Source organism: Takifugu flavidus, chromosome 9, assembly GCF_003711565.1.
Source record: "Takifugu flavidus isolate HTHZ2018 chromosome 9, ASM371156v2, whole genome shotgun sequence".
Taxonomy (NCBI): Eukaryota; Metazoa; Chordata; class Actinopteri; order Tetraodontiformes; family Tetraodontidae; genus Takifugu; species Takifugu flavidus.
Window position 1 is genome coordinate 13,585,956 of NC_079528.1, and position 24,017 is coordinate 13,609,972.

Genomic DNA, 24,017 nt, shown 5'->3' on the forward strand with positions numbered 1-24,017 from the left:
AATGATGATAAATGCCTGTTTTCTTCTACCATCCTCTGTGGCCCCTGTAGCTACCTAGCATAGCCTACATGTTGAACTAGTTTCAGGAATCTATTGGTGAGTGCCTGTATTACTCAAATGGGTCAGTCTTGTCGCAATATCCCCCCCACCACCTCTACACACCCACACACACCCACACACCCACACACACTCACACAAGGCACACAAGTCACACAAGTAGAGGAACTGGGACAAGCCACATGCTGCTTCACAGATTTCTTTGCACCTGGGATGAGTATATGACCTTCACTCTGTGTGTGTGTGTGTGTGTGTGGGGGGGGGGTGGGGGGGGGGGGGTTGGTCCTGTCACAGAAAAGACAAGATGTCTGAGTTCCACTACACTAGCTTTCCTGATTAGTTTTGAAGTAGGTGTGGGGTAAAAGCACAAACATAAACCCCAAAGCAAACACGCATGCAGCTAAAACAGAACTAAATATTATAGATTCAAAAAAGAAACAATTAACAAGTTGGGACATGAGTTTAAACATGTTCTGCTGGGGACACAAGCTGCCATTACCCTTCCATCATTTGATGATTACTTTCTGAACTTGTTGGACTTAAATGGATGTTATTCATCCAGCATCTGTCCTCTTCCCTGGAATGTCAGAAGTAGTTTTAGGAAAAGTCACACGAGCCTAATTATGCCACAATGACCTTTCCATTTATATCCCTTGTTTAAATTATAGTCTGTGATGCAGAACTATCATCACATTTGCAGCCTAAAGCGCATGTAATTGTAATGCATACGCCTGTGGAGGAAAAAATGCTGGGGTGGGAGATATTGCACCACGAGAGCGAGGGGCTCCAGTAAAACCAGGTCATCACATTTGCCTTTTGTCAGAGCCGCATTATGATGGCTTGATAAACCTGTACTAAATCTTCAAGCACTCATTGATGTGTTAGCTATGGTGGATTGATGGATCATGTGCAGCGTTAAAAACACGTGGCAGCAATATCGCACGATTACATGAAATGTTGTTTTGATCTGTTTTATTAGCTATTACACTGTCACAGTGGTGGGAAACACTCATGTAGCGCAGTGAAAAGAAGATGTAGCTTCATTTTGTCTCCCTGTCATGACGGACTATAAAAAGGCACGCTGGAAATAGACTTTCACTCTCAGAGGAGCCTCCCAGAAGAACACCAAGACTATTAGACAGATTTTTAACACTTAAATGTAGGTTAGAATATTTTGACATCTGGATTCCATGTCACTTTCTGTGGAATCCCTTCACAGAGTTCCCCATGCCCACTGTTGTATTACAAATATATACTGTATATATATATCCATTTCTCAGCTAAAGCCTTTCCTCACCTGGCTTGTTTAGCAGGAGCCACTCTACACTACTCTAATTATCTCACACTGCTACTGCACTAAAACGGGATTTACAGATATCAATTATATTTGATTTCTTATAGTGTATTTTTGAAATGGACACACTACAATATAAAAGTTTAATTTAAACCAAAGTGTGTTTTCCCCGATACTACTAAACCAGGATCTGGAAATCTTCCCCCCCTTAAACAAGCTCGTAAATAATTCGGTAGATTTATCTACTTGAATCACGTGTTCTTTTTCAAAACTGAAAAGTCTTACAGCATAACTGAGGCGTTAATGTGACAACGTTCTTCCTCGGTCGACAAAATTACAAGGCGGCCCTGAAGGCAACAGTTTCCATGGCAACGGTACACCATCGGCCTGTAACCGGAGGCACGCGAGAGGTCTGATTATAATATACATAATTATTTTATGCTAGCCATTTATTTACCGACGATTCTTTAAAACTGTTGCTAGAAGTCAATCATATGTTTCTACTGTATAAAAAAAACTAAACCTTTCAATAAATTAACGAGTTTGGCAACGACCGTCAGCTTTTATGTCGTTTCCACAGTAAACTCTTGTTTGAAAGAATCGCGTAGAATGATATAAATCAAGGATTTTACATGAATAATGAAAGCAAGGATTGAAATGAAGGCGAAATCTATCGGCTTTTTGGGGTCAATTCAATAGTATTTAAAGCAACTGCTTAGATGTCCAAATGTCTAAAGTTTTTTAGTTTGCTGCTAAATACGTTTGTAGATTAAACCAAGGTAATTGAGAATAGTCAACACTAATGTTGTGTTAATAACTGGATTAATAACAGGATTTTTACTAAACACAAACAAGGTTTTCAAACATGGACACACAAAATATAGTGAAATTATGGACACGTTAATGTTACTAAAAGTGATAGTGCATCAAATTGATCATGATTGATACTCCAATATGGAAGCTCTAAACACCTTGTCTAAAGAAATATATTTATTTATGTATCTGTTTGTGCATTTCCTTCATTTTTTTGGTCTCTTGAGCAGTAGGGAGAATAAACAGTGGGGCCAACAAAAGGTTGGTCTGTGTGTCGCAGTAGTGCAGAGTTAATTACAAGGAAATCAAATCACCCTTTGCAGGCTTATTTTTATGCACAGACTCATGCAAAGCAACATTATGAAATGTTGAGCAGATGATCCACACAGCAAACATGACGAGCGTAGTGGAGGATAAGAGGGAGCTGGAGAATGACCAACTCAGGAACAAGACGGTTCCGGCTGAACTGGCAGCCAGCAGACACGAGTTAAGGATGGCCCTGATGAAAAGAGGTGTGTCATCATCTACTGGTGTCGAAGCTCTGCATATGGCATACGGTGATCACTGACTAATGTAAATGTTAATTTACCTCCAATATCTGTCTCCAGAAAATATGACAAAGGACAGCAAACATGATTTGATTGCCACTGAACGACAGAAGGCATTGTTGGAGGCAAGTACATCCAGTATCCAGTAACATTTATCCAATTCAATGTTTCCCCGCAATCTATTATGCACAGATTTGATTGATTATTGATGATATCAACCTGCTCATTAACAATAATTGTTTTGTCACGTGCTCTCTCTCTGATCAACAGTTGTCTCTGACAGTAAAGACGAGGGAGATTTCAAAGATGGACCTGGCCATTGAAAAAGAGGAGAAACGAGTGAAACAGCTGGAACAGGTCCTCGAGAGGGAGAATCTCAAGTTTGAAGAGTTCCTCAAGGAGAATGAGAAAAAGTCTGTGGAAGCCAGGACATTGTAAGCTCACCCGATACTGGCTGGGGTCATAATCGTGCTTCCTTTTTTAATGTAACGTGCGAGACTTGGTTCTTGTAATGATTTAAACGCTCTGTTGTTTTCTCCACTGGCAGTTTTGAAAAAGAAGCCAGGACCAAACAGATGAAGAATGCTGAGATCAAGAGGCTGACAACTGAAATAGTCACAATAAAAAGGTATTACTCTCATAATGGAAGAGCAAACACATCGCTTATTTCAGTTTTTGGTGAAGAAATGCAGAATTACAAATGGATTTGTCATCTAATCCAGATTTAACCCTATGATTGTAGTGAAATGAGCAAGTTTGAAGAGACACTGACCGACTATAAGAGATACAAAGAGCTTCTCTTTAAGCTGTCTCCTCCAGAGTGGCAGGAGGCCCACAGGACCACGACCAAGAGAGTTAAAGGCACGTACATTTAAAACTAAGGGAATCAGCATCATTGTGAGGACCGAAGACACATTTGTTAATGATGCGATTTGGTCTAAGGAGCTCTTTTCTACAAAAGGGGCCGTGTGTGAAAGTGTGATAACACAGAATGTGTTAACAGGTGTGGACAGTGAGGTTTCCTTCTCTCCAGGAGGAGAGACACCCTCCATGGAAGACTCCAGCCTGCCCCAAACACAGAGTGACACACAGTAAGAAAAGAATAGCAATTTTTGAATGCTGTAAATAAATTAGGTTATAACATTTCTAAAGACCTTAGTATAAAATAATCATTCCACACAAGTGGATTTGGTGATAAGAAGCTGCAATAAATGTTTTTGAACACGTTAATACTTGGTGAATAAATATAAAAATGAACAATCACAAAGAGCAGATATTTTTCACATGAAACACTGTTTACAGATTTGTCTTGACTCTAAAACACTGCTGAAAACACTCTTGCAGAATTTTCACACTTTGCACCTGAAACTAAAACTTTCTCTCTAGAGAAAAGGAAGCCAACGACCAGGAAATAGAAGACATCTTGGAAGCCGAGGTCGCTTTTCTGAAAGAGTGAATTGTAGCTTTCTGAATCATTCACATAATCCTTTGTGGAACTGTAAATCTTGTATTTATTGCGTTGTGTGATTATTATTTTTTTTGGGTTGATTTCTGCAGGATGATCTGGATCTGTTCTTCACTGATCCACAGCAGCTTCTGGATCTGGTCACAGAGCTGACACAACAGAACCTCTCGCTGTTTAATATTTCCACAAAGGTGGAAAAGACATTAAAAGAGCTCCAACAGACCATCGAGACAACTAAAAACAACATGTAAACATCATGACGGTTGTTAGAACCTCAGTCTGACTTTACTGCTACAAATGGAAGAAATAATTAAACCCTTAATATAGGTTCCTGAAAATAAATTTTAAAGGCATAAATTACAGGCAAACCCTCAAATTATTATTATTACAGCTTATATTTGGCACCCCTGTGACCAATCATGAAATTCTATTTACCAAATGCAGTGAAAAGGATGAAGAACCACTACAAATACAGATCAGTGATATGCACCAAAAAATAATCAAGGCGAAGGAAAGAGGTGCCAGGCTCAAGCAGAAGGTTCAAATCCTCGGATCGCTGAATACAACAAACCAGGTAGGGACACAAAATGGAGGCTACATTCTAATGTAACTCCCAGTGTGCTCCAGATGGAGGAACAAAGACACGAGGGAATTACACAAGCATAGAAACATTGCTGTGGTTAAAAATAAAACCTCCTTTATTCACAGGACAGCATGTTGGAAGCTTTAGACCACAAGGTAGGTGAGGTTTACTCCTGCTGTGTGGACGATGGGGCCACCAACATCAGCACCTTGGACAAGTTAACCCAAATTGAAAGCCACGTGTCTTCAGTGCTCCAGAGCCTCAACAGCATCCCTGAAGACAATTTAAAAACACTGAATAAGATAATGAATCATGAGAGGAGGACCAGGTTTGTCATACTTCTCTCTAGATTGTGTGTGTGTGTGTGTGCATTAAAAGTCTCCTTTTTTTAAACTTATGACAGACAACGTGAAGAAAAGCTGAGAGAGCAGAGAGAGAAACAAGAGGAAAGAATGAGGAAATATGATGAGAGAATGCGCTCCGAAGCTAAGAAAAAAGTAGGATATTCTTTGTAATGCCAAGCCCACAATTGTCTACTGTCTTTAATAAACAATAACAATAGCTATTATTTGTGACTGTAACTTCTCCAATAAGCTGCACTGACTTCAGTTTCTGTATTTGTTGAATATGTCACAATAGGAAATTGGTATTATATTTGTGAATTCTGTGCTATCAATCAAATAAGATGACGCAGTCAAAGCATACAGGAAGGCTTCATTTTCACATCTTTTTCTTTCAGGTTGAGAAAAAGGTCATGAAAAAATCTGTCCCTGTTGCCCAGAAGGTCAAAGTGTGCAGAGTGGACCGCAGACCGGCTGAAATGGACACCACATTCCTCTACGCTTCTGATGACACTGAGTGAAAAGAAAAAATACAAAAAACTGGATGTGTGTTAGCTTGACTTACTACAAAATGAATAAATAAAACTGATAGCAGAGCTCTGACTAAAGTACACTGATTTATCAAACATCAACACATCTTGTTCTGTAGTTTAGTGTGTTTAGAACTACCTCCATACTTCTGTCTGTTTTAGTCTACTTTACATAAAGGAAAAAGATTAGAAACACTGATTTTGATATAGCTCAATACAACAGCATGGCTCCTATATATATATATATACACACACACACACACACAACTATGGCTCTTATTGACTTATGACTCTTCCGTACTGGATCACGTGTGATTGCCTTACTTCATGTCGACATCTGTGACTGACGCTGTTGCTACGGCTGCTTTTGTAGTTTTTGTCTTTGTGACAATGATGAGATATTGTATAGAATGAGGTAAATACAAAATAGCGTAGGAAAAATATTTTATTCACCTGGAGCATTTTCCAATTCTGACCGATAAGAAAGGCTGGTTGCGGCTCCTGGCCTGTAGGCGGCGCTGTGGTAATAAACACGCCCTCGGTCTGCTTCCTGTTCCATTCTGCGCTCTCTGCTGCTTGTAGACCGCGACGCTCCAATTGCGACTTCCGAGAGTAGCCAAGAACTTGTGACACGCTTAAGGACCGAGGCGCGACCACTGTAAGAACTAAACCTATATAATCCACGGGTTTCCTCTGTTTCTGCTGTTGTATAGATATTTTTTTGAGGTTTGTGGACTCGGAAGTCTGTTCGAAGTCATCAAAGGTAGAAAAACTTCATCCACTGGGATCTGTATTGGGAATGGATACATGTTTTACGAAGTTAGCTACTTAATATTCTGTCTTTGTAAAATGATATAGTACCAGTAGCTCTAATCTTAGCGATGGAGTGACGCTTAAAAATGCACGTAAATCGCAAATGATCTCCGGCTGCAGTTTAAAAGCGAGCACTAGTTTGTTGCCTAGCGGAGTGATACGCAGTCCGCCCCTTCACGCTGTGCGTTAAAAATGGGGAGAACATGGTTGGAGAGAGATGATAGTGAAAGATGTTGAAAAGATTTTCCCCCCCAGTTCGATCGGTTGTTAAACATTAGAAACACTCGGAGGATGGCGACTGAGTAGGTTGTTAAAAGGTAGGTGAGAGCGTGTCGGGAACGTTGGCGCTGATTGGCAGGATATGCTGCGGCATCGCTTGTGCACTTTCTCTCGGAGGGCTCAGTTGTGGAGTTCACAAAGTTTCTGGAATGGAGGAAGGGAGAAGTGACTCTGGATAAACATTAAGAGGTGGAAAATTCTGACTCACACAGTTATATTTAACAGACCGAACTATTCCTTTCGACCCTGGATAGTGCTACATCGTCTTGGGTGGCTCTTGATATGTGGTTAGCGACAGGCTCAACCCAAATTGTTGTGGGTTGGCTAAAGTTGTTAGCAAATTGTCGCTCCTACTTTAGCTTGCGACCAAGGCAAGACTTTGCTGATGCTGTCCCATTTTAGACAGTTTAAAAGGCATAGTGATGTCGGAGGAGCTGTAAAACTACATTCATATATTTTTCAGCAAGTTTGACGTGGGTTTTTCGTTAATAATCTCTTTTGCGTCGGGATTATTTATCCATCGAACGCCTGGTCCGGATTGAGACTTGACACATTTTTGTCACATTTCTTCTCTGAACCACTGAAGTAGATTTGTGACAAAACAGTGTTTCAAGATTGATTGCAGTCTATTTTGCCTCCCAAAAAATCCCCACCCGCTCCCACAGGATTTAATAATACCGGGACAAATTGACCCGTATATTAACCGCTTTAGCTAAAGTTTAAGAAGTGCGTTTTCTATTCAGTTTTAAAGGTATTGTGTCTAATTTATTGTCCGGTTGCTTTAGGGTAATCCATAGCTTGGATAAATCCCCCTTAAAGTCACAATTGACCCTTGTGATTGCCTCGTCCTTGACTCACGTTAACAGTGTTGTTTTAAGATCCCCATTCCTATTTATTTGCTCCCGCTTGGTGAACCTCTTTGACAACATAATGTCTCATTTCTGTTTAGTGTGGCACACAGATGTGTCTTCCGTTGAGACCCTTTGACCCAGGAAGTCTTGCTGCTGCTCACCACTGCCCCGAGGCAGAGGACTGACGGATGACCCCAGACGATTAAGCACAGGAATCCTAGTGTTCAACCCATCAAATCTCTTTTATTCCCCTGTCCAAAAAACGTACTGCCAGAAATCTGTGCTAACGTTTGAGTCGAATCTCTCCGTCCAGCATCAGATCAATGTCCAGATAAAAACCATCCTGTAACCGTTTGACCTGGAGAAAGACTTTCCTGCCTGCCCCGTTTCCCCCCTGAGTAACTCAAATCATTGCAGTGAGTCTTTGCACAGGTTTTAATGGATGACTGGTCTCCCTGTAGCAGCAGCAGCAGTAGCGTGTCCATTTTAGAATTTTTAAAAAGTCACCGGTTACTTTACAGCCGTGTTTAGGTCCAAGAGCTGTTGACCCCACACCAGCCAAGCCGGCCTGCAGCCCGGGATCCTCTTTTAGACTCTTTTGGTTGTTCCAAAGTCGATGTAAAAGGCTTAAACAGAACGGCACTTTACGGTCAGGGCCCCTCGACTTTGGAACAACCTACCCCGGAGAGATAAGGCTGCAAGGTCAGTGAATTATTTTAGGTCTCTTTATAAACACTTTTATAGACAGGTATTCATGTGATTTGTATCATCATTGTACCGTCTGTATTCAAAATCGGGTGACTGACGTGGCTTTTGTAAGATATTCTATTAATTCCAGCTGCACTGTGACACACTAGTTTATCTCATCTAAATGTGAGCAGATTATAGATCTGTGTTTCAGAAGCCGCTCCGCTGTTTACTTCCATCATCTGTAAACAGCAGTGATGGACTCCAGGTTGCAGCTATACATACAGATACATACCATAACAATGCCTCCAGCATGTGTGCTGTGCGATGCGATCATTATCCATTCTTATTTGTCTGTATCTCTAATACAATATGTGTATATGATGTAGGGATTGGTTTCACTTGTGTATATTCTTCAAAGCAATGTTTGGTGTTTCTTTTTTTCTTTTTTTCGTAGGTCATTTTTAAGAATCTTTCTAAGATCAATATTGGATCCTGCTGGTGCATTTAGGATACAGTGTCAGTGATACAGTGTGATACAGTGTTAATGTGTTTGTGTGCACATGTGTCAGGTCATTGGTACCAAAGAAGTAGGTGATCTACAAAGACAAAGGACTTTCCTGTTGTTTGTCACAAGATTCCCTAAAGAAATTCCCCATTAAGCCCTTTCTTATTTTTTTAAACAATTGTTTCCAGGTAACGTGTGACTAATTGTGCGTTTTCCTGTTGCAGAAGCCTGGTGCAGCACAGAAGGAGGGCTGCTTTAATCCCCGCTCAGCCCACAGAGGTGCTGGGAATTGACTTCTTTTTCTTCCTCAACACCCTACCTGTGTCAGCGCTAGGAACCAAAATTCGGGGCACTGTGCTGAAGCGTCCTTCCTGAGCAGCAGCAGCTGTGTCCTGCTTGCTGACTCCCCACCCTCGCCAGCTTCCTGTCCTCTGCTCTCTCCTACCCCACCCCTCGGCTCCAGCAGCCTCAGAGACAGACATTCAAGTGGTTTCTCTCACTGACCACACATTCACACGCTGTTTGAGGCTATTGGCAAAAGCTGAATCTCATCAGTGGGGTGGGGGCTCTAGATGTTTCTCTTCCTCCTGGAGTGACCTGCTGCTGCAGAAATCCTCCCTTGTTTTTTTTCCCTAATCTACAACCTCAAGCATGACCTCCATGTCAAGCCTTTTTTCATTCACAAGCCCAGCAGTTAAACGGCTGCTCGGCTGGAAACAGGGAGATGAGGAGGAGAAATGGGCAGAGAAGGCTGTGGATGCACTGGTGAAAAAACTAAAGAAGAAGAAAGGCGCCATGGAAGACCTGGAGAAAGCTCTGAGCTGCCCCGGGCAGCCCAGCAAATGTGTCACCATTCCGCGGTCACTCGATGGCCGGCTGCAGGTTTCTCACAGAAAAGGTTTACCTCACGTGATCTACTGCAGAGTGTGGCGCTGGCCAGACCTCCAGTCCCACCACGAGTTAAAGCCCTTGGAGGCGTGTGAGTATCCATTTGGCTCCAAACAGAAGGAGGTGTGCATCAACCCATATCACTACAAGCGAGTGGAGAGTCCTGGTGAGTACATCCAACCACCTTCCGCTCCTTTCATTTCACAAAAAAATCAATATGGTTTGCTTTTTCCAAGTCTTATTAGATTATATGCATTAGACGTCCCTAATGGGGTGCAGCTTTCTAAACCACTTAGTTCCCAGCTCCCAGTTATTGCTGCTCCACTCTGCAGTCCTCTGTCTTCATATATGCTATATCACTAACCATTACAGGTTACTGTCAAAAAACAGGGCCGTCGCCAACAATAACATGTCTTAATATTTAAAACCAAACTGTATTAGTAGGCATTTACTATGGGATGGCGTCCGTGCTCCTGTTAAAGAGAAACTTGTTTTTTCTCTCCCCACCCTGTCCTGTGTGCAGTGCTCCCTCCTGTCCTGGTACCACGTCACAGCGAGTTCAATCCACAGCACAGCTTGCTGGTCCAATTCCGCAATCTCACTCACAATGAACCACACATGCCACTGAACGCAACCTTTCCAGAGTCCTTTCAGCAGCCGCACAGTGGGGGTGGCAGTAGTAACACCGGGGGAGGCAGCTCTTTCCCCATCTCTCCCAATTCTCCATATCCTTCATCTCCAGCCAGCAGTGGTACTTATCCCAATTCTCCTGCCAGCTCAGGGCCATCCAGTCCATTCCAACTTCCAGGTATTTTCATTTAGCTTTCCTGCTTTGAGTCAGCTTTTAATGCTAACAACAAGTAGTCTAACAGGGTTAACACAATCAATGTAATTGTGTGCATGACCAGTCACGTGCTCATACACTGACATTAAACCAGCTGCATATGCTTTAGGCTTCTGAGGACTGAAGCTTATGCAGCTGTTTTAATGTCAGCAGTAAATGTATATGAAGTGAACTGATAACTGGTATTTACACCTGAAGTACAGGAGTAGACTTCTATGGGTTCAGGAGACCTCGACAAGTTTTGCCAGTGTGATTCTAGCATAAAGTCAAGCTCTCCTGGGCATCATTTTATGTTGGCTATATGGCCACACATGATGTGGGAATAGGAGGAACTGCCTCACACATTGCTGGAGGGCACGGTATTTCCAGGGGCAGTATAAAAATAGTAACCCTGTGCCAAATCTACAATGATCAGTCACAGCACACTGTGGTAGGAACAGCGGAACAGAGTTAATGCCCACGCTAGTGAAACATCAACTGTTATGAAGCAAAGCTCATAAAAGGTAAATGATTAGTGTAAATGCTTATTAATGCCCATTATTAGCTTTTAACTCAGGGTAAGTTAAGCAGTTGGGGGTATAATGCTCTGACCTGTGTGGAACCACCTTGTGATGTCATTTTTGTTATCTGATGTTAAACATTCTGTATGTGCACAGTAAAGATCACTGACAAACAACTGTATTCCTGAGGAACAGCCCTAGATTGGCTACTATTGAACGGTTGGGTATCCTGTAAAATGCAGATACACATCTTTGCTTTTACATTTTAATACATTGTTTTGGTTGTCAGGATATCCCCCTAAACAAAAAAAATCTGTACCATTTCCATATGTATTACAGTATTTGTGCTGCACAGGAGAAGTAACATCAGTTGTAAATACACTAATAAAGGTAGCTCACTATATTTATGTGGGTCGGTACGGGAATCATATGTGAACTTAATCACTTATATGTTGTGCATGTAAATGGAATGTTTGTGTGATCAACAACTGAACTTGCTCATCTCTTACTGCCTTAGCTGACACGCCACCTCCTGCATACATGCCTCCTGATGAGCAGCTCGGTCAGGAGAGCCAGTCGATGGACACAACTAGCAGCCTGGTGCCGCCTAACTTAGCGAGGGGAGGTGAGGAGAACATGTAGTCACACCATGATCAGAAGTAACTGCAAGGTTCAGCTCATTCTTCTGCATAGACACTACAAAGTTATTGGGGATCTTCAACTCTCCAAATGTACACTACAACTTGTTAAAGGAAATGCTGTGGCTGAAATTCTTTGTCCCTGAAAATCGAAGATGAATATAATTAAAGTTGGCGCTGTGGTCTTTTTTTATTTTTAAATATGTTTTGGTGTATAGAGGAAAAATGATAAATTGCACTCCAAAAATTTCTGGGCAAAACTACTTGTAAATTACTTCTTGGGGCCGTTTTTGCCCCGTGTGGGAGGTATTTCGCCACTAAATCCATGATTCACTTGTCTTTTTGTGATCTGTGATTGCTTAGATGTCCAGCCGGTGGAGTACGAGGAGCCAAGCCACTGGTGTTCCATCGTCTACTACGAACTCAACAATCGTGTTGGAGAAGCTTATCAGGCCTCATCAACAAGTGTGCTGGTGGATGGTTTCACTGACCCTTCAAACAACAAGAACCGCTTCTGCCTTGGACTCTTATCCAATGTCAACCGCAACTCGACAATCGAGAACACCCGCAGGCACATTGGCAAAGGTACGGTTTACATACCGCAGGTGGAGGAGTACGTCTTCTCTGCTGTGCTGAGTGATGCCACTCAAATGTATGAATTTTATTTTTTGGGACTTGTCCTAATCACCACTTCTGTTTCCCAGGGGTGCATCTGTACTACGTAGGAGGGGAAGTGTATGCGGAGTGCCTTAGTGACACCAGTATTTTTGTCCAGAGTCGGAACTGTAATTACCACCACGGCTTCCACCCCACCACTGTTTGTAAGATCCCCAGTGGATGTAGTCTCAAGATTTTCAACAACCAGGAGTTTGCTCAGCTTCTGGCTCAGTCTGTCAACCATGGCTTTGAGGCTGTTTATGAACTTACCAAGATGTGCACCATTAGAATGAGCTTTGTGAAGGTAAGGCCTTGATGAAACCGGAGGCGTGACAAGAATTGTCGGTGAAGAGGCATTTATGAACATGTTTTTAATTGATTTAAATCTCCTCCAGGGCTGGGGAGCCGAATACCACAGACAGGACGTCACAAGCACCCCCTGCTGGATTGAGGTGCATCTGCACGGGCCGCTTCAGTGGTTGGACAAGGTGTTGACACAAATGGGTTCTCCTCTTAACCCGATCTCCTCTGTGTCTTAGTGATGGACTTCAGTGCTTTGGGGAGTCCTTTCTAGTTTCCTTTTCCCCGGGGCTGCAGTGATTAACGGTCTTACTGGCTAAAGTGCATTATCTTTGGGATGACACATTGAACTCTGGCTGGAAATTCAGCAGCTGCAGCTGCCTGGCTAAATAGCTGAGAATGTTACAGACAATTAAGAATGAAGAGGATTATAACAATAAAGAGTGAATTACTGCAAAGTACAAGTGGAAGGTACACCATGGACTTCCTTCTGCTTGACAATGCTTCATCTGTGAGAGTTGAGGGGGTTTGAATTCTTTTTTTTATGGTTTTCATAAATGTTTTAATTTTTGTGTGGACATAAATGATTCACAATCTGACAGTGAGAGGACTTAAGAACACTACCTTATCTCAGAGCATCACAATTTTTACTGAACAGTTTTCTTACATCCCCGCCTCTGCGTCAGATTATTACATGCAGGTATAGAAATGCTTAATTTACCATTAGGCTTAGGTATCCCATTGTTTTTATAGACTGTGCTGTTTAAAATGAATACAGGGCTGCTGTCTTTAAGATTCCAACCTGATACTATTTGATGGGACATAAATCACTGAACAAGTTAAACACGCCATAAGCTGACAGCATCATGAACGCTTCGTCTTGCAATAGAAGTAGCCATTTATAATATAGTCAGACAGTGGACGTTATCATTCTTATTCTTTTGAGTTCAAGTAAGAGTGATTTTTTTATTTTATTTTTTTCATTATCACTGTAATAACAAATATGTGCACTCTTGGATATTTTTTGGAGGCATATTAAAATCTTGGCATGACTACCAAGGCATTAATGTTGCTAAACAATTGACTTTATTAGCTCACTGAAATAAAAGGGCTATTTCTTTATACTGTTTGTCTGTTTCTATTCTTAAAAACTACCCAAGGAATCAAAACATCAAACAGTATTAAACTTGAATTGTGGGATGATGTCCGTCTTCAAAGTTCAAGCCAGTTTATTTTTTCCCTCTTCATTTGCTATTATGACATTGTTTTTGGTTTTTGACAGGAGCATGACCACGAGTTTGTTTTTAATTTCCAGTGATGCATTTAAATTTTAAGTCTGACGGGATCAGTGAGGTCTGTGTTTTATTTTAATCTGGAGCAAAACATTTCAGACAGTCTTGGCGTTAACACGCTCTTTATTTTGTTTTAGATTTGGAGCAAACTAATCTTTTTGTTACACTTAATTTTAAGTTTGTGCAGGATTGCTTTGTGTACGACTGCCCAAGAACAGTTGGAACTATTTCATTGGACTATGTCGGGAAAAAAATAAAAGTTTGCAATAAAATGTTTCTTGAAAAAAAGTTGAACTGCGTTTTAGGAGCGTTTGCAAATTTATTGAAAGACAAAATATTGAACTGATATACGTATTCAAACCCTTTCTTGAAGAATCTTTATCAGCAGTTATCCCCACAGTAATCTGGGGTATGATGTCCCACACTTGGGAATATTCTGCCGATCTTTTCTGGACATCTTCCCACGTTCGGTCAGGACGGACGGTGACCGTCAACATTTCCACATCTCTCCAAAAGTGTTTGATTGGATTTGTCAGGGCTCTGGCTGGTCTGTTAAGGACATTCGCAGACGTGTACACAAGCCGATCCTGTTTGTGTGCTTAGGAGCTTTGCCTCGATGGAAGGTGATTCATCTGAAAGCCCACTCTTTGAATTTTTACATTTAAATGAATGCTCCTAATATGTAGAAATGTATATTACGACAATATACAATTTTTATTGTTAGGCCTTATACTAAACATTCGTTCTTGATTTAATAATTTGGGTATAAGGCGTCTTTATTACTCTGAACGTATCCAAATAAAGACACCAAATTATTTCCGGGTGTTTCCGGGGTAACTTTTTATTGGTCCACGTCGGCACTTACCGTAATTATTCAAAATGGTTGGTTACGACATGCGTTAGAAAAGTTAACTGCAAAAAAGAAATTCTTACAAGTGCTAGACAAAATAAAGTTTCTCGTAGTTCAGTTACTCTGCGAATATTATAACGTTATCCTTTCAACAAATAACAATACGCTGCGTCTTGTTTTTCATATTGTCTTGCGTGAAATTACCGTCCAAGCCGGATGTGAGGTGGCTCCCTGCGAGCAAGCCTGAGATAAAAACACGTAGCAAGACAAGCAGGGACGAGGATAATACATCTTCTGAAGGGTTACTACAAAAGAATGGAAATGTAATAGCTGTATATTTTTAGATATTGTCAGATAAGGCCATATTACCCAAGTACAAGGTAGGTTAACTCTTTTGTGACACGGATTCGGCAACACCAGCATAGTTCTGACAGCTGTATCGTTACTAGGTAGTTAGCTAATAGTAGCTAACATAATTAACTCAGTTGTATTTGATCAGGACCGTCTGCAAAGTAAACTTAAGTTATTAATACATATTTTACTTTTGTGGCGTACAACTAAGCCCTGACCATTGCGTTGGAAATCTCTCACAGGTTAGCGAGGTTGAAGAAACGTGATGATTCCTCGTTAGCTTCACAGTTAGCGAGTTAATTTTGAGTGAACTAAAAAGATAAATACCAAAGTTCGGGGTGATTACGGGCAACATGAAAATGATCCAAAAGCTCTAAGCGAGAGGCTCTTGGAAATAACTTCTTGCAGTGTGCGCATTGCAAAGTCGAGGGCGTTATACAGTAAATGTACGTTCATTTAAAACAAGAAATCATTTTGCTTTCATTTTTGATTGGTTTTAAATGAAATGGCCTTAATTCGGAAGCAGTTGCCTCTCGTGTGAGATATAATTCTTAAGCCAAGTTTTAAGTTTCTGTTCAAGTGATGATTTCATATATGTAGAGCTCACAAATCACCTACTGTGGTACTTGATCCAATACCCTTCCTTCCTTCCTTCCTTCCTTCCTTCCTTCCTTCCTTCCTTCCTTCCTTCCTACCCCCATCTTGAACAGTACTCTCCTCTCTGCCACTGTGGACCCTAGGAGCTACTAGTTATTCTTCTAATTGTAGCTATATTCTACAGAACAGTGCAACAGGAGCCTCAGGGCAAGTGCAGTGACGACACGTCTTAATCTCAATCTCGAACCCGCCGTCTCCATATAGGCCAGTTTTCTGAAGTGGACACTCTACCCTAGAAATATAAATGACTTTAATAAGTGTTGCACCACTTTAACAAATAACATTGTTCTGTTTTGCTTCCCCTCGGCCATGTCTGCAGCCGAGTCCATGATGGTACGAGCAGTCTTGGTGACTGCCACCAGTCTGGCATTGACTGGGGCTGTGGTGGCACATGCTTATCTACTTAAACACCAGTTCTACCCAACTGTGGTCTACCTCACCAAGAGCAGCCCGAGCATGGCGGTAAGGCCAGTGCAAAATAAAAGTCAAATCCTTAATGTGTTTTTAGGAAAATCTTTTTCTCACACCATTATTTTGAAAACAGAATTGAGCATTTGCCCTGTGGTTTTTCCATGCTGCCAGGTGTTGTATATTCAGGCCTTTGTGTTGGTGTTCCTCCTGGGAAAGTTCATGAGGAAGGTCTTTTTTGGACAGCTGAGGGCGGCAGAAATGGAGGTACACTTCTGTCTGTGTTCATTCACGTCACTTGCTTTTTCTAAATGCCTCCTCTGGTTTGTTATTTGACCTATTTTTGCCATTGTTCAACACCGCCAGCATCTCATCGAGCGCTCCTGGTATGCAGTGACGGAGACGTGCCTGGCATTCACTGTGTTCAGAGATGACTTCTCTCCCCGCTTCGTTGCTCTCTTCACCCTTCTGCTTTTTCTTAAGTGCTTTCACTGGCTGGCTGAGGACCGGGTGGACTTTGTGAGTGATGCTCTTATTTATACTGATACTTCAAGGGCTAAATGCCACATCTTTGAACTAAGGCGTCTACAATTATTCTCTTTTTCAACTTTGTCATCAGATGGAGAGAAGTCCAAATATATCATGGCTTTTCCACTTCAGAGTATTGTGTAAGTCCAGTTTATCAATAGCAGGTCTCATTCTTTCTTCCCTCTGTGTTGCTGTTGAAATCTTTGCCGTTGCATTTTCTAAATGGTCCATTGCTTCTCAACATCAGATAGGTGGAAAATGAAGTTGTATGCAAATCATTTCCTTTCACTACAGCTGCACACTGTTGCGCCATCAACGGGCTAGAGTTGACTTTAATTATGCTGCTGCAGCATTAACAGTGTCGTAGTGCTACTTTATAGACCTATTTGTTCATTTTATGTCATTGCTCTTATATCTGAATTTGTTGGAAATACACACAGCCAGTATTGTGAATTTAGGGCAGATGATGGCTTGATCTTCAGGGCTTTCCTAGTTGGCCCATTGAAGTCTTCCAAGAAGAAACACTGTTGCTTTCACACAGTCTCTTTATACAGTATATGGGGTGAAATTAGGAGTTGAACATGCTGACATATTAATGGGGCTCTGTGATGCACTTCACTATATAAATTTGAAAGACAATGTGATGTTTGATTGAAAGATTCATATCATGTAAATTGAAATATTAGGTTCATTCTAAAAGTAGGTGTATGAATAAATGAAATATAAGTAATTAAAGCTAGTAGTGTGCTCCACTAATGTCTTCTTTGATGTTTGACCTTAGAGGGTTGGATTCTGTATGTAATGGAAAATGTCACAGATTTCCCAGGGAATGAGCCTGGGCTACACATCAGCCTGTCACATGACTGCTCCTCCAACAGATACATTCCTCACTGGGTAAAGTTTTCTTGTTCACTCTTCTACTTGTTGCAGCTCTCTTGGGGATGTTGGGTGTTCTGGATTTCCTGTTTGTCAACCACGCCTGTCACAGCATCCTCACCAGAGGAGCATCAGTCCAGCTCGTTTTTGGATTTGAGGTTTGCCATTAGTTTCACTTCTATTTTGCAAGAAACACGACTTTAGTTTCTACATGGTCATTTTTATTTGGCAAAGCTACAATAAACTGTCATGTCCTAATTTAGACATAAAAAGCACAAAATGTCTCTTTTCTATTTATCCTTTAGTATGCAATCCTGCTGACCATGGTGCTGACAACATTTATCAAATACCTTCTGCACACTATCGACTTGAACAGTGAGAATCCCTGGGAAAATAAGGCCGTCTACATGCTCTATACTGAGCTCTTCACAGGTACTGTATATAACGATGAAGTCAGGCATTTACATGCACTGCTACTAAAGTCAATAAAACTTACAGTCAGCCCTTTACACTTTACATGTTAACAGTTACTCACTGATTAAATTAACAGTATTATATTGCAGCAATCATAGGTCAGTTAATTGGTGGTGTATCAGGTGCACTTAAGGGTCTGTTGTGTCATCATCACATGGCATCTCACCAAACATGAAATATGGACGTCTGGAAGTGCTGCACTTGCTGGACTGATGCTCTGACTCCAACTCGGCCAAAGATAAATAGAACTGAAAGAGCGTTTGAGCTCGAACTCCGTCTGTTACACCAGAATAGAGGAACTGGCCAAAGTATGAAAAGCTTGTGGAAACTCAAGTTGGGTCAAGACACTGCTGCCAAATTTTGGCTGAATTTAGATGTTTTAAGTAAAATCAGTTCGGGGATTGATCCAACCATTTAATCACTGGAGAGATTATGGTACCCACTAAACTGCAGTTGCATTTTCCATGATCCCAAATGTCAGCCGAGTTATTCGTCTGCGCTGTTTTGCTTTGGATGGTGCGTAATGTAAAATAAAGTGGAAGCAGTGCTCACTTCTCACTCGGTCCTGCAGGTTTCATCAAAGTTCTGCTGTACATCGCCTTCATGACCATCATGATAAAGGTCCACACCTTCCCACTGTTTGCCATCCGGCCCATGTACCTGGCTATGAGGTAAGTTTCCTGTTTGTCTCTGTATCTTTATTGATTCATTGTTTTCTGTTTTAATACATTTCTTTCTGAAACGTGTTTGGCCATGTTTTTATTGTGCTCGTTTGCCTTTTTTTCCTCAGGCAGTTCAAGAAAGCTGTGACAGATGCTATCATGTCTCGCAGAGCCATTCGCAACATGAACACGTTGTAAGGATTATTCCCTGATCACAAGCTGAAACTCTTAGTTTTCAGTTTGCCTTTTTTGTTGAAAGCATTGATGGATCTGCTCGCTGAAGGTCTGGATTCTCTCCTTTTCTGTTGTGCCTTCAGGTACCCTGATGCCACCCCTGAAGACCTGCAGGCTTCTGACAACGTCTGTATCATCTGTCGCGAGGAAATGGTTACTGGAGCCAAGAAACTGCCTTGTAACCACATTTTCCACTCCAGGTAAGTTGCGGTCACGAACTTGATCTTCAATAAATAAGGGTTAAATAAAGCAGGAATTATCTTTGCTTCAATGATAAGCAATTGGGGAACAAAAAAAACCGATGTGCTAAGACGTTACAGATGGTGCGGGACACGCCAAATGGACCGGGTCAGTAAATATTTACAGACTTTTACAGCCGAGACAAAGCGGGTAAAACATGCCCCAATAAAATCACATTAGGATTAACTTAAAGAACAGATGTGGTACCGGTGATGAGTCGTTATCATGACTTTACGATGGCAATATAGCAGAAACGTTGTTGTAATTTTCATAATTAATATAAAGACAGACCTGTTTTTATTATAGAAAAACCTAAGTTATTACCTGCATGCAGCCACATGTATGTTCTGTCCTGCAATGATGTCAGTGGGCTGTTTACATGAACTTAGAAAACTGAGTAATCATGTAATTGCAGAAACTGGATCTGACTCGTTTACATGACTTTCAGAAATGTGATGATAGAAATATCTCAATTTATATGATTTAGTCCCTTTATAGGATTTCATAAGGAATAGTGATGTAAGACTTTGTAAAATGTATCTTTTTTCACATTTCAAAAGAACAAAAGTAATCAGATAATGGGTGAGAATCAGAAACCTGCCTTTATTTGTTAATGCGTATTACATTCTGCTGTTTACAAGATCGCTAAAGTAATCTGACACCTCCAGGAATGACCAGATTTTTACTGTCATGTGAAAAATGAATCAGGGACTGGCTCTTGTATCTGCTAATTCATCACTAAACGTGGCCATTTGCTCTTATAAAGCCTGAACTAATGCCGTCCTTTTCCTGTCCTCCCCACAGCTGCCTGCGCTCCTGGTTCCAGAGGCAACAGACTTGTCCGACCTGTCGAATGGACGTGCTCCGGGCCTCTAATAACAATCAGACCCCAGCGCAGCCACAGGCACAACCCCCTCTTCCAGCAGGCCCTCCAAATGCACCCGCAGCTCCACCGGCTAATGGTGAGGCAGAGCCAGAATAAAAAAAGCATCTAACTCTTCAGAGGGACAGCGTGGGGGGGTCATGGGCACGTGGGCTGTCTTGGGTTGCTCCAGTTTCCTCCTGTGGGCCTGCTGCGTTGCCTTTGGAGCTATTGGCTAATTTAAACCGGCCTTGGGTGTGAATGAGGGTGTGAATGTTGTCTGCTTCTGTATGTTAACCCTGCAATGAGCTGGTGACTCCAGCTGTGTGGCTCAGACCTGGAGGCACCTGGGACAGGTTCCTGTACAACCCATTAAAGGGAAAAGTGAGAGGATTGAGAGTTCAGTTTATGTGGCATCACAGTACAAGCAATGGTCAAGTGTCCACTAAAGCAGTGGCCCCCAACCCTCTTATCACCGCGGACCGGTCAGCGCTTGACAATTTGACTGCGGCCCGGGGGGGTTGAACTGTCCGATAAGTGTGCCCACAAAGGCTCACACGCGCTACTCTCTCCTACTCGCTACGATAACGTGTAAACACCCCTTCAAAATAAGCTACAGATACGCTACAAAGACGAATATAAAGAACATTTTATTTTCATGAAAGTTTTAACTCGCCATATTGACAAATCAATGGGAGCCCTGCGCTTGTTTCTCTGCAACGAGACCAACGGTCCCATCGGGGAGTGATGGGAGACAGTGACACCCCAAGTGTGTTGCTTATGCCCAGTCTACTCCATTGTTTTGTTTTAGTTGCTGTCACCGCAGAAAATCCCGCTTCACACAGATAGGATGTCGCAAATGGCAACCGGGTTTTCAGTGCTGTGGTGGCGATTTCAGGGTATTCTGCCGTGACTTTAATCCAGAATACTGGACCACCAGGTACGATGCTCTCAGTGCGTTCACATTTACTCATGTGGTGGCCCTTCTTCTGCCCATCGTGTTCCTGTTTTTTTTCTTTCAAAATACTCCAGCGGCTTGTCTTCTAAACTAGTGTGATGTGGCGAAGTAGTTTTGAAAGCTTCATAGCCTCATTAGCAAGCCGGCCACCATAAATTATGCAGAGTGGGCTTGGTATCACCTACTGGGTTAAATCCATATTTTCAGTAGAACTCATGATATTGTCTGTTAAAAGCTCTTCTCCCGTCTCTTGATTGGGGCTGTTCTTTTTCCCTTTTTTTTTAAAAAGACGTCTGTTTCTTACTCATTTTGCTCGCTTGTGGGTTCAATTTTAGCGCTTAAGACGTAGCCAAGAGAATCCAGTCATTTCCCAAAATGTTTTTCAAAATAAAAGATCATTCAGACTCAGCTAATGCATAAAACGGAACTATTTAATTATTTCTTGTGCGGCCTGGTACCAACTAATCCACGGACCGGTACCGGTCCGCGGCCCGGAGGTTGGGGACCGCTGCACTAAAGGAAGGACGGTGGGAAGAAGGGACAGGACAGACAGTGACAGCTCTGTGAAGAAGCCTGAAGAATCAGAGGGGTTAAAACCACCGGAGAGCTGAACATCCATAGAAAGCTGCTTGTTGGCAACCTCTCCGACCTGCTATAAAAGGAAATGTGCTGTGCTGTGCACGTTGCAACGTGTGTCAGGTCCATAAATGCTTGGTGCACACAGGCCACAAAAGGCTTTTTTTTTCTTCCGTAGTTCCTGGTATGTTGCCTGGTTTTCCACCTGGGATCTTCCCATTTTGGGGTCCCTTCCCAGCGGTGCCCCCTCCGGCGGCTCCTCCAGCTGCTGCTGATGCTCCACAGAGCAGCACAGAGGCTCCGCAGGCATCTGGTGAGCATTTACCCTTTTCCTGCCAGAAAGAAGAAAACCAAAAAGCCCAACTGGGTTGAGTTTATTTTGCATCATGTCCTTTTTCCAGGTTCCAGTCAGCCCTCGTCGTCAAACGCAGACACTGGTGCTGCTGCCGCCCCGCAGGGACCATCAGTGCCAGGCTTCCCCTTCTCCCTGCCTCCCCCTGCCCCCTTCCCCGCTGCACCATGGGCACCGATGCCACCACTTCCTCCCTTTAGTAAGCACATCCACTGAGACCCATCTGAACAATAAGACCTCTTACCTTTAGAATAGATTTGAAATTACTCAATGTGCTAGAAGTGTTTTATTTAAAAGCATGCAGCGGGGACCTTTATGAAGTTTTGCCGTATTGGAACATGGTTGTCTGCTTAACCGCTGGTTTATCAAAGTAAAAGTGGATTTTGTTTTGTCTCGTCCAGTGTCATCAATGCCTCCTCCTCCCCCTTCTCTGTCTCAACTGTCCGAGGAGGAGCTGAGGGACATGGAGGCGGAGGGACGGCGGGGGCTGGAGGCCAGGCTACAGTGTCTCCAGAACATCCACACCCTCCTGGACGCCGCCATGCTCAACATCCACCACTACCTCAGCACCGTCACCACACTCGCGTAACTGCCACTCTTTCCCCTTGAAGTCGAAGGCAAATAAAGTATTTACACAATTTGAAATCCTCATTGTCCGTCTGCTGTTGATTCCAGTCCTCCCCGTGCTGACGGCGGGCCAGATGTCAGTACCAGTCACATCCATTCCTCCCCTGTGGTTGGCAGTAGCACAGATGTGGAGGACGCTCCCAGCTGTGAGTACGCAAAACAAGTCAGCCAAGGCCGCAACGCAGAGAGCCGCCCAGCTAAGGATCTTTTGTCCTCTCCAGCTGAGCTGCCTCACGCAGCCGAAGATGCGGCCGTTTCCTTGGATACGGAAAGACAAACGGCGGACGAAGGAGCAGCGGCGGACGAGGAAGGAGAACCGAGCGCTGCCGAACTGAGGCGGCGCCGCCTTCGCAAGCTGGCGTCATCGCCGTTCACTCCTCCTCCTCCAGAGAACTGACCCACACACACTGACTCACTTTTCTCTGGACCAACGGGAATTCCGAGCCGGTCGCTTGGTTGCCTCTTTGCGCCGCGACAGTGCAACCAGATGGAAGAGGAATTTTGATTTGGAACTTTGGGTGTGAGTTTGGATTTGTGTTGGCTAGTTTTATTGTCAGTGATGGATTTGCTTGTACTTTAGTTTGATTCAGTTCTCTTCAGTATAAAAGTTCTTCCCTTTGACCACATCGACATGTTACACAAGACCTGGATCAGTGACGGAGCCTGGCCCAGGTCCTCTCGACGGACGATGCCCAGCTACTCTGGCTTTGGCTTTCTTCTTCAGCGTTTGTCTCTTCCATCCATTCTCTGTAGACATCATAACGTGGATTTCTTTGATTGTGTACATACTGTAAAGACTTTCAATAAGAGGATCTGTACATATTGCAGAATAAATTGATCAATTTAAACTGCAGCAGCTCATCCTGGAAACTGTTTTTCATCTCCCCTGTTAGAACGGTTAAAAAGAGGGTGCTTCCTCCGCCACCCCAGTCGGCCTTTATCCCCATCACTAAGAGGATAAATAGGCTTTGTTAGAGGTAGACGGTCCTAGTTAAACATCAGAAAACTGTTGGTGTCTGCTGTTCCTGGGGCCTGGTTATACAAATAGAACACGTTTTTTTCAGTGTTTACGTCATATCCTCCAAACAGTGAAGACTCTTCAGAGAAAAAATATTTATTATCCAACTGTTTCGCTGCCACCTGTCAGCACCTTAAGCATCCAGAATACGTCCTGAAATGTGAGCTTTTGATGCTGACCAATATAGATTTTAAAATGGAGGAACTGGTGTCCAAAGCCAGAAAAGCTTTGCAGCAACATAAATAAATCACTTCTGCATCCAACTAAAAAGCATAAAATCAGTGGTTCCATCTGAATAGCTTCATTTACTCAAATCTGGGGAAAATATATTCAAATTAATCTCATTTTTTCAAATCAATTGGGAACCTTAAAATCAAAATATGGACCCAGTTTTGTCAGTGTCTTTAACTTTACTCACCAACACTGCAAAACCATCTTTTCAATCCCTGAAACCAC

The 24,017-nt window shown here is 42.5% G+C and overlaps 3 protein-coding genes and 1 long non-coding RNA gene across 9 annotated transcripts in view; 3 read left to right on the top strand and 1 right to left on the bottom strand.

Moving 5' to 3' along the window:
* Positions 1 to 24,017, bottom strand: part of LOC130531043 (uncharacterized) — a 70,931-nt gene that overhangs the window by 20,298 nt on the left and 26,616 nt on the right. The window lies entirely within an intron of this gene.
* cfap100 (cilia and flagella associated protein 100) lies at positions 1,714 to 5,697 on the top strand. 3 transcript variants are annotated; one of them, XM_057042721.1, is made up of 13 exons: positions 1,714 to 1,761; positions 2,488 to 2,676; positions 2,773 to 2,837; positions 2,983 to 3,146; positions 3,260 to 3,340; positions 3,455 to 3,573; positions 3,716 to 3,803; positions 4,099 to 4,147; positions 4,270 to 4,424; positions 4,622 to 4,751; positions 4,886 to 5,088; positions 5,164 to 5,257; positions 5,500 to 5,697. In XM_057042721.1, exons 2-13 carry the CDS (start codon positions 2,541 to 2,543, stop codon positions 5,620 to 5,622), a joined length of 1,407 nt encoding a protein of 468 aa, XP_056898701.1. In that variant the 5' UTR covers positions 1,714 to 1,761; positions 2,488 to 2,540; the 3' UTR covers positions 5,623 to 5,697. The 3 variants fall into 3 exon arrangements, with proteins under 3 accessions (XP_056898701.1, XP_056898702.1, XP_056898703.1); XM_057042722.1 differs by having other exon boundaries at positions 1,724 to 1,761; positions 2,541 to 2,676; XM_057042723.1 differs by lacking the exons at positions 1,714 to 1,761; positions 5,500 to 5,697 and having other exon boundaries at positions 1,773 to 2,676; positions 4,886 to 4,915; positions 5,010 to 5,088; positions 5,164 to 5,259.
* smad5 (SMAD family member 5) lies at positions 6,163 to 14,176 on the top strand. 4 transcript variants are annotated; one of them, XM_057042716.1, is made up of 7 exons: positions 6,163 to 6,289; positions 8,994 to 9,823; positions 10,181 to 10,465; positions 11,519 to 11,626; positions 12,003 to 12,224; positions 12,344 to 12,600; positions 12,692 to 14,176. In XM_057042716.1, exons 2-7 carry the CDS (start codon positions 9,421 to 9,423, stop codon positions 12,833 to 12,835), a joined length of 1,419 nt encoding a protein of 472 aa, XP_056898696.1. In that variant the 5' UTR covers positions 6,163 to 6,289; positions 8,994 to 9,420; the 3' UTR covers positions 12,836 to 14,176. The 4 variants fall into 4 exon arrangements, with proteins under 4 accessions (XP_056898696.1, XP_056898699.1, XP_056898698.1 ...); XM_057042719.1 differs by lacking the exon at positions 6,163 to 6,289 and adding an exon at positions 6,380 to 6,394; XM_057042718.1 differs by lacking the exon at positions 6,163 to 6,289 and adding an exon at positions 6,790 to 6,912.
* Positions 14,957 to 23,396, top strand: syvn1 (synovial apoptosis inhibitor 1, synoviolin). Its single transcript, XM_057042708.1, has 16 exons — positions 14,957 to 15,118; positions 16,066 to 16,208; positions 16,329 to 16,421; positions 16,521 to 16,673; positions 16,774 to 16,822; positions 17,613 to 17,716; positions 17,864 to 17,990; positions 18,604 to 18,703; positions 18,823 to 18,888; positions 19,012 to 19,128; positions 19,973 to 20,130; positions 21,743 to 21,877; positions 21,966 to 22,115; positions 22,318 to 22,501; positions 22,592 to 22,689; positions 22,765 to 23,396. Exons 2-16 carry the CDS (start codon positions 16,074 to 16,076, stop codon positions 22,938 to 22,940), a joined length of 1,845 nt encoding a protein of 614 aa, XP_056898688.1. The 5' UTR covers positions 14,957 to 15,118; positions 16,066 to 16,073; the 3' UTR covers positions 22,941 to 23,396.

Coding starts and splice junctions, on each gene's coding strand:
- syvn1 (XM_057042708.1), top strand. CDS start 16,074: ATGATGGTACGAGCAGTCTTGGTGACTGCCACCAGTCTGGCATTGACT. Junction 20,131..21,742: donor CGCAGCTCCACCGGCTAATG/GTGAGGCAGAGC, acceptor TTTCTTCCGTAG/TTCCTGGTATGTTGCCTGGT. Junction 22,690..22,764: donor TGTGGAGGACGCTCCCAGCT/GTGAGTACGCAA, acceptor TGTCCTCTCCAG/CTGAGCTGCCTCACGCAGCC.
- smad5 (XM_057042716.1), top strand. CDS start 9,421: ATGACCTCCATGTCAAGCCTTTTTTCATTCACAAGCCCAGCAGTTAAA. Junction 9,824..10,180: donor CAAGCGAGTGGAGAGTCCTG/GTGAGTACATCC, acceptor TCCTGTGTGCAG/TGCTCCCTCCTGTCCTGGTA. Junction 12,601..12,691: donor TTAGAATGAGCTTTGTGAAG/GTAAGGCCTTGA, acceptor AATCTCCTCCAG/GGCTGGGGAGCCGAATACCA.
- cfap100 (XM_057042721.1), top strand. CDS start 2,541: ATGATCCACACAGCAAACATGACGAGCGTAGTGGAGGATAAGAGGGAG. Junction 3,341..3,454: donor GAAATAGTCACAATAAAAAG/GTATTACTCTCA, acceptor CTATGATTGTAG/TGAAATGAGCAAGTTTGAAG. Junction 4,148..4,269: donor AAGACATCTTGGAAGCCGAG/GTCGCTTTTCTG, acceptor TGATTTCTGCAG/GATGATCTGGATCTGTTCTT.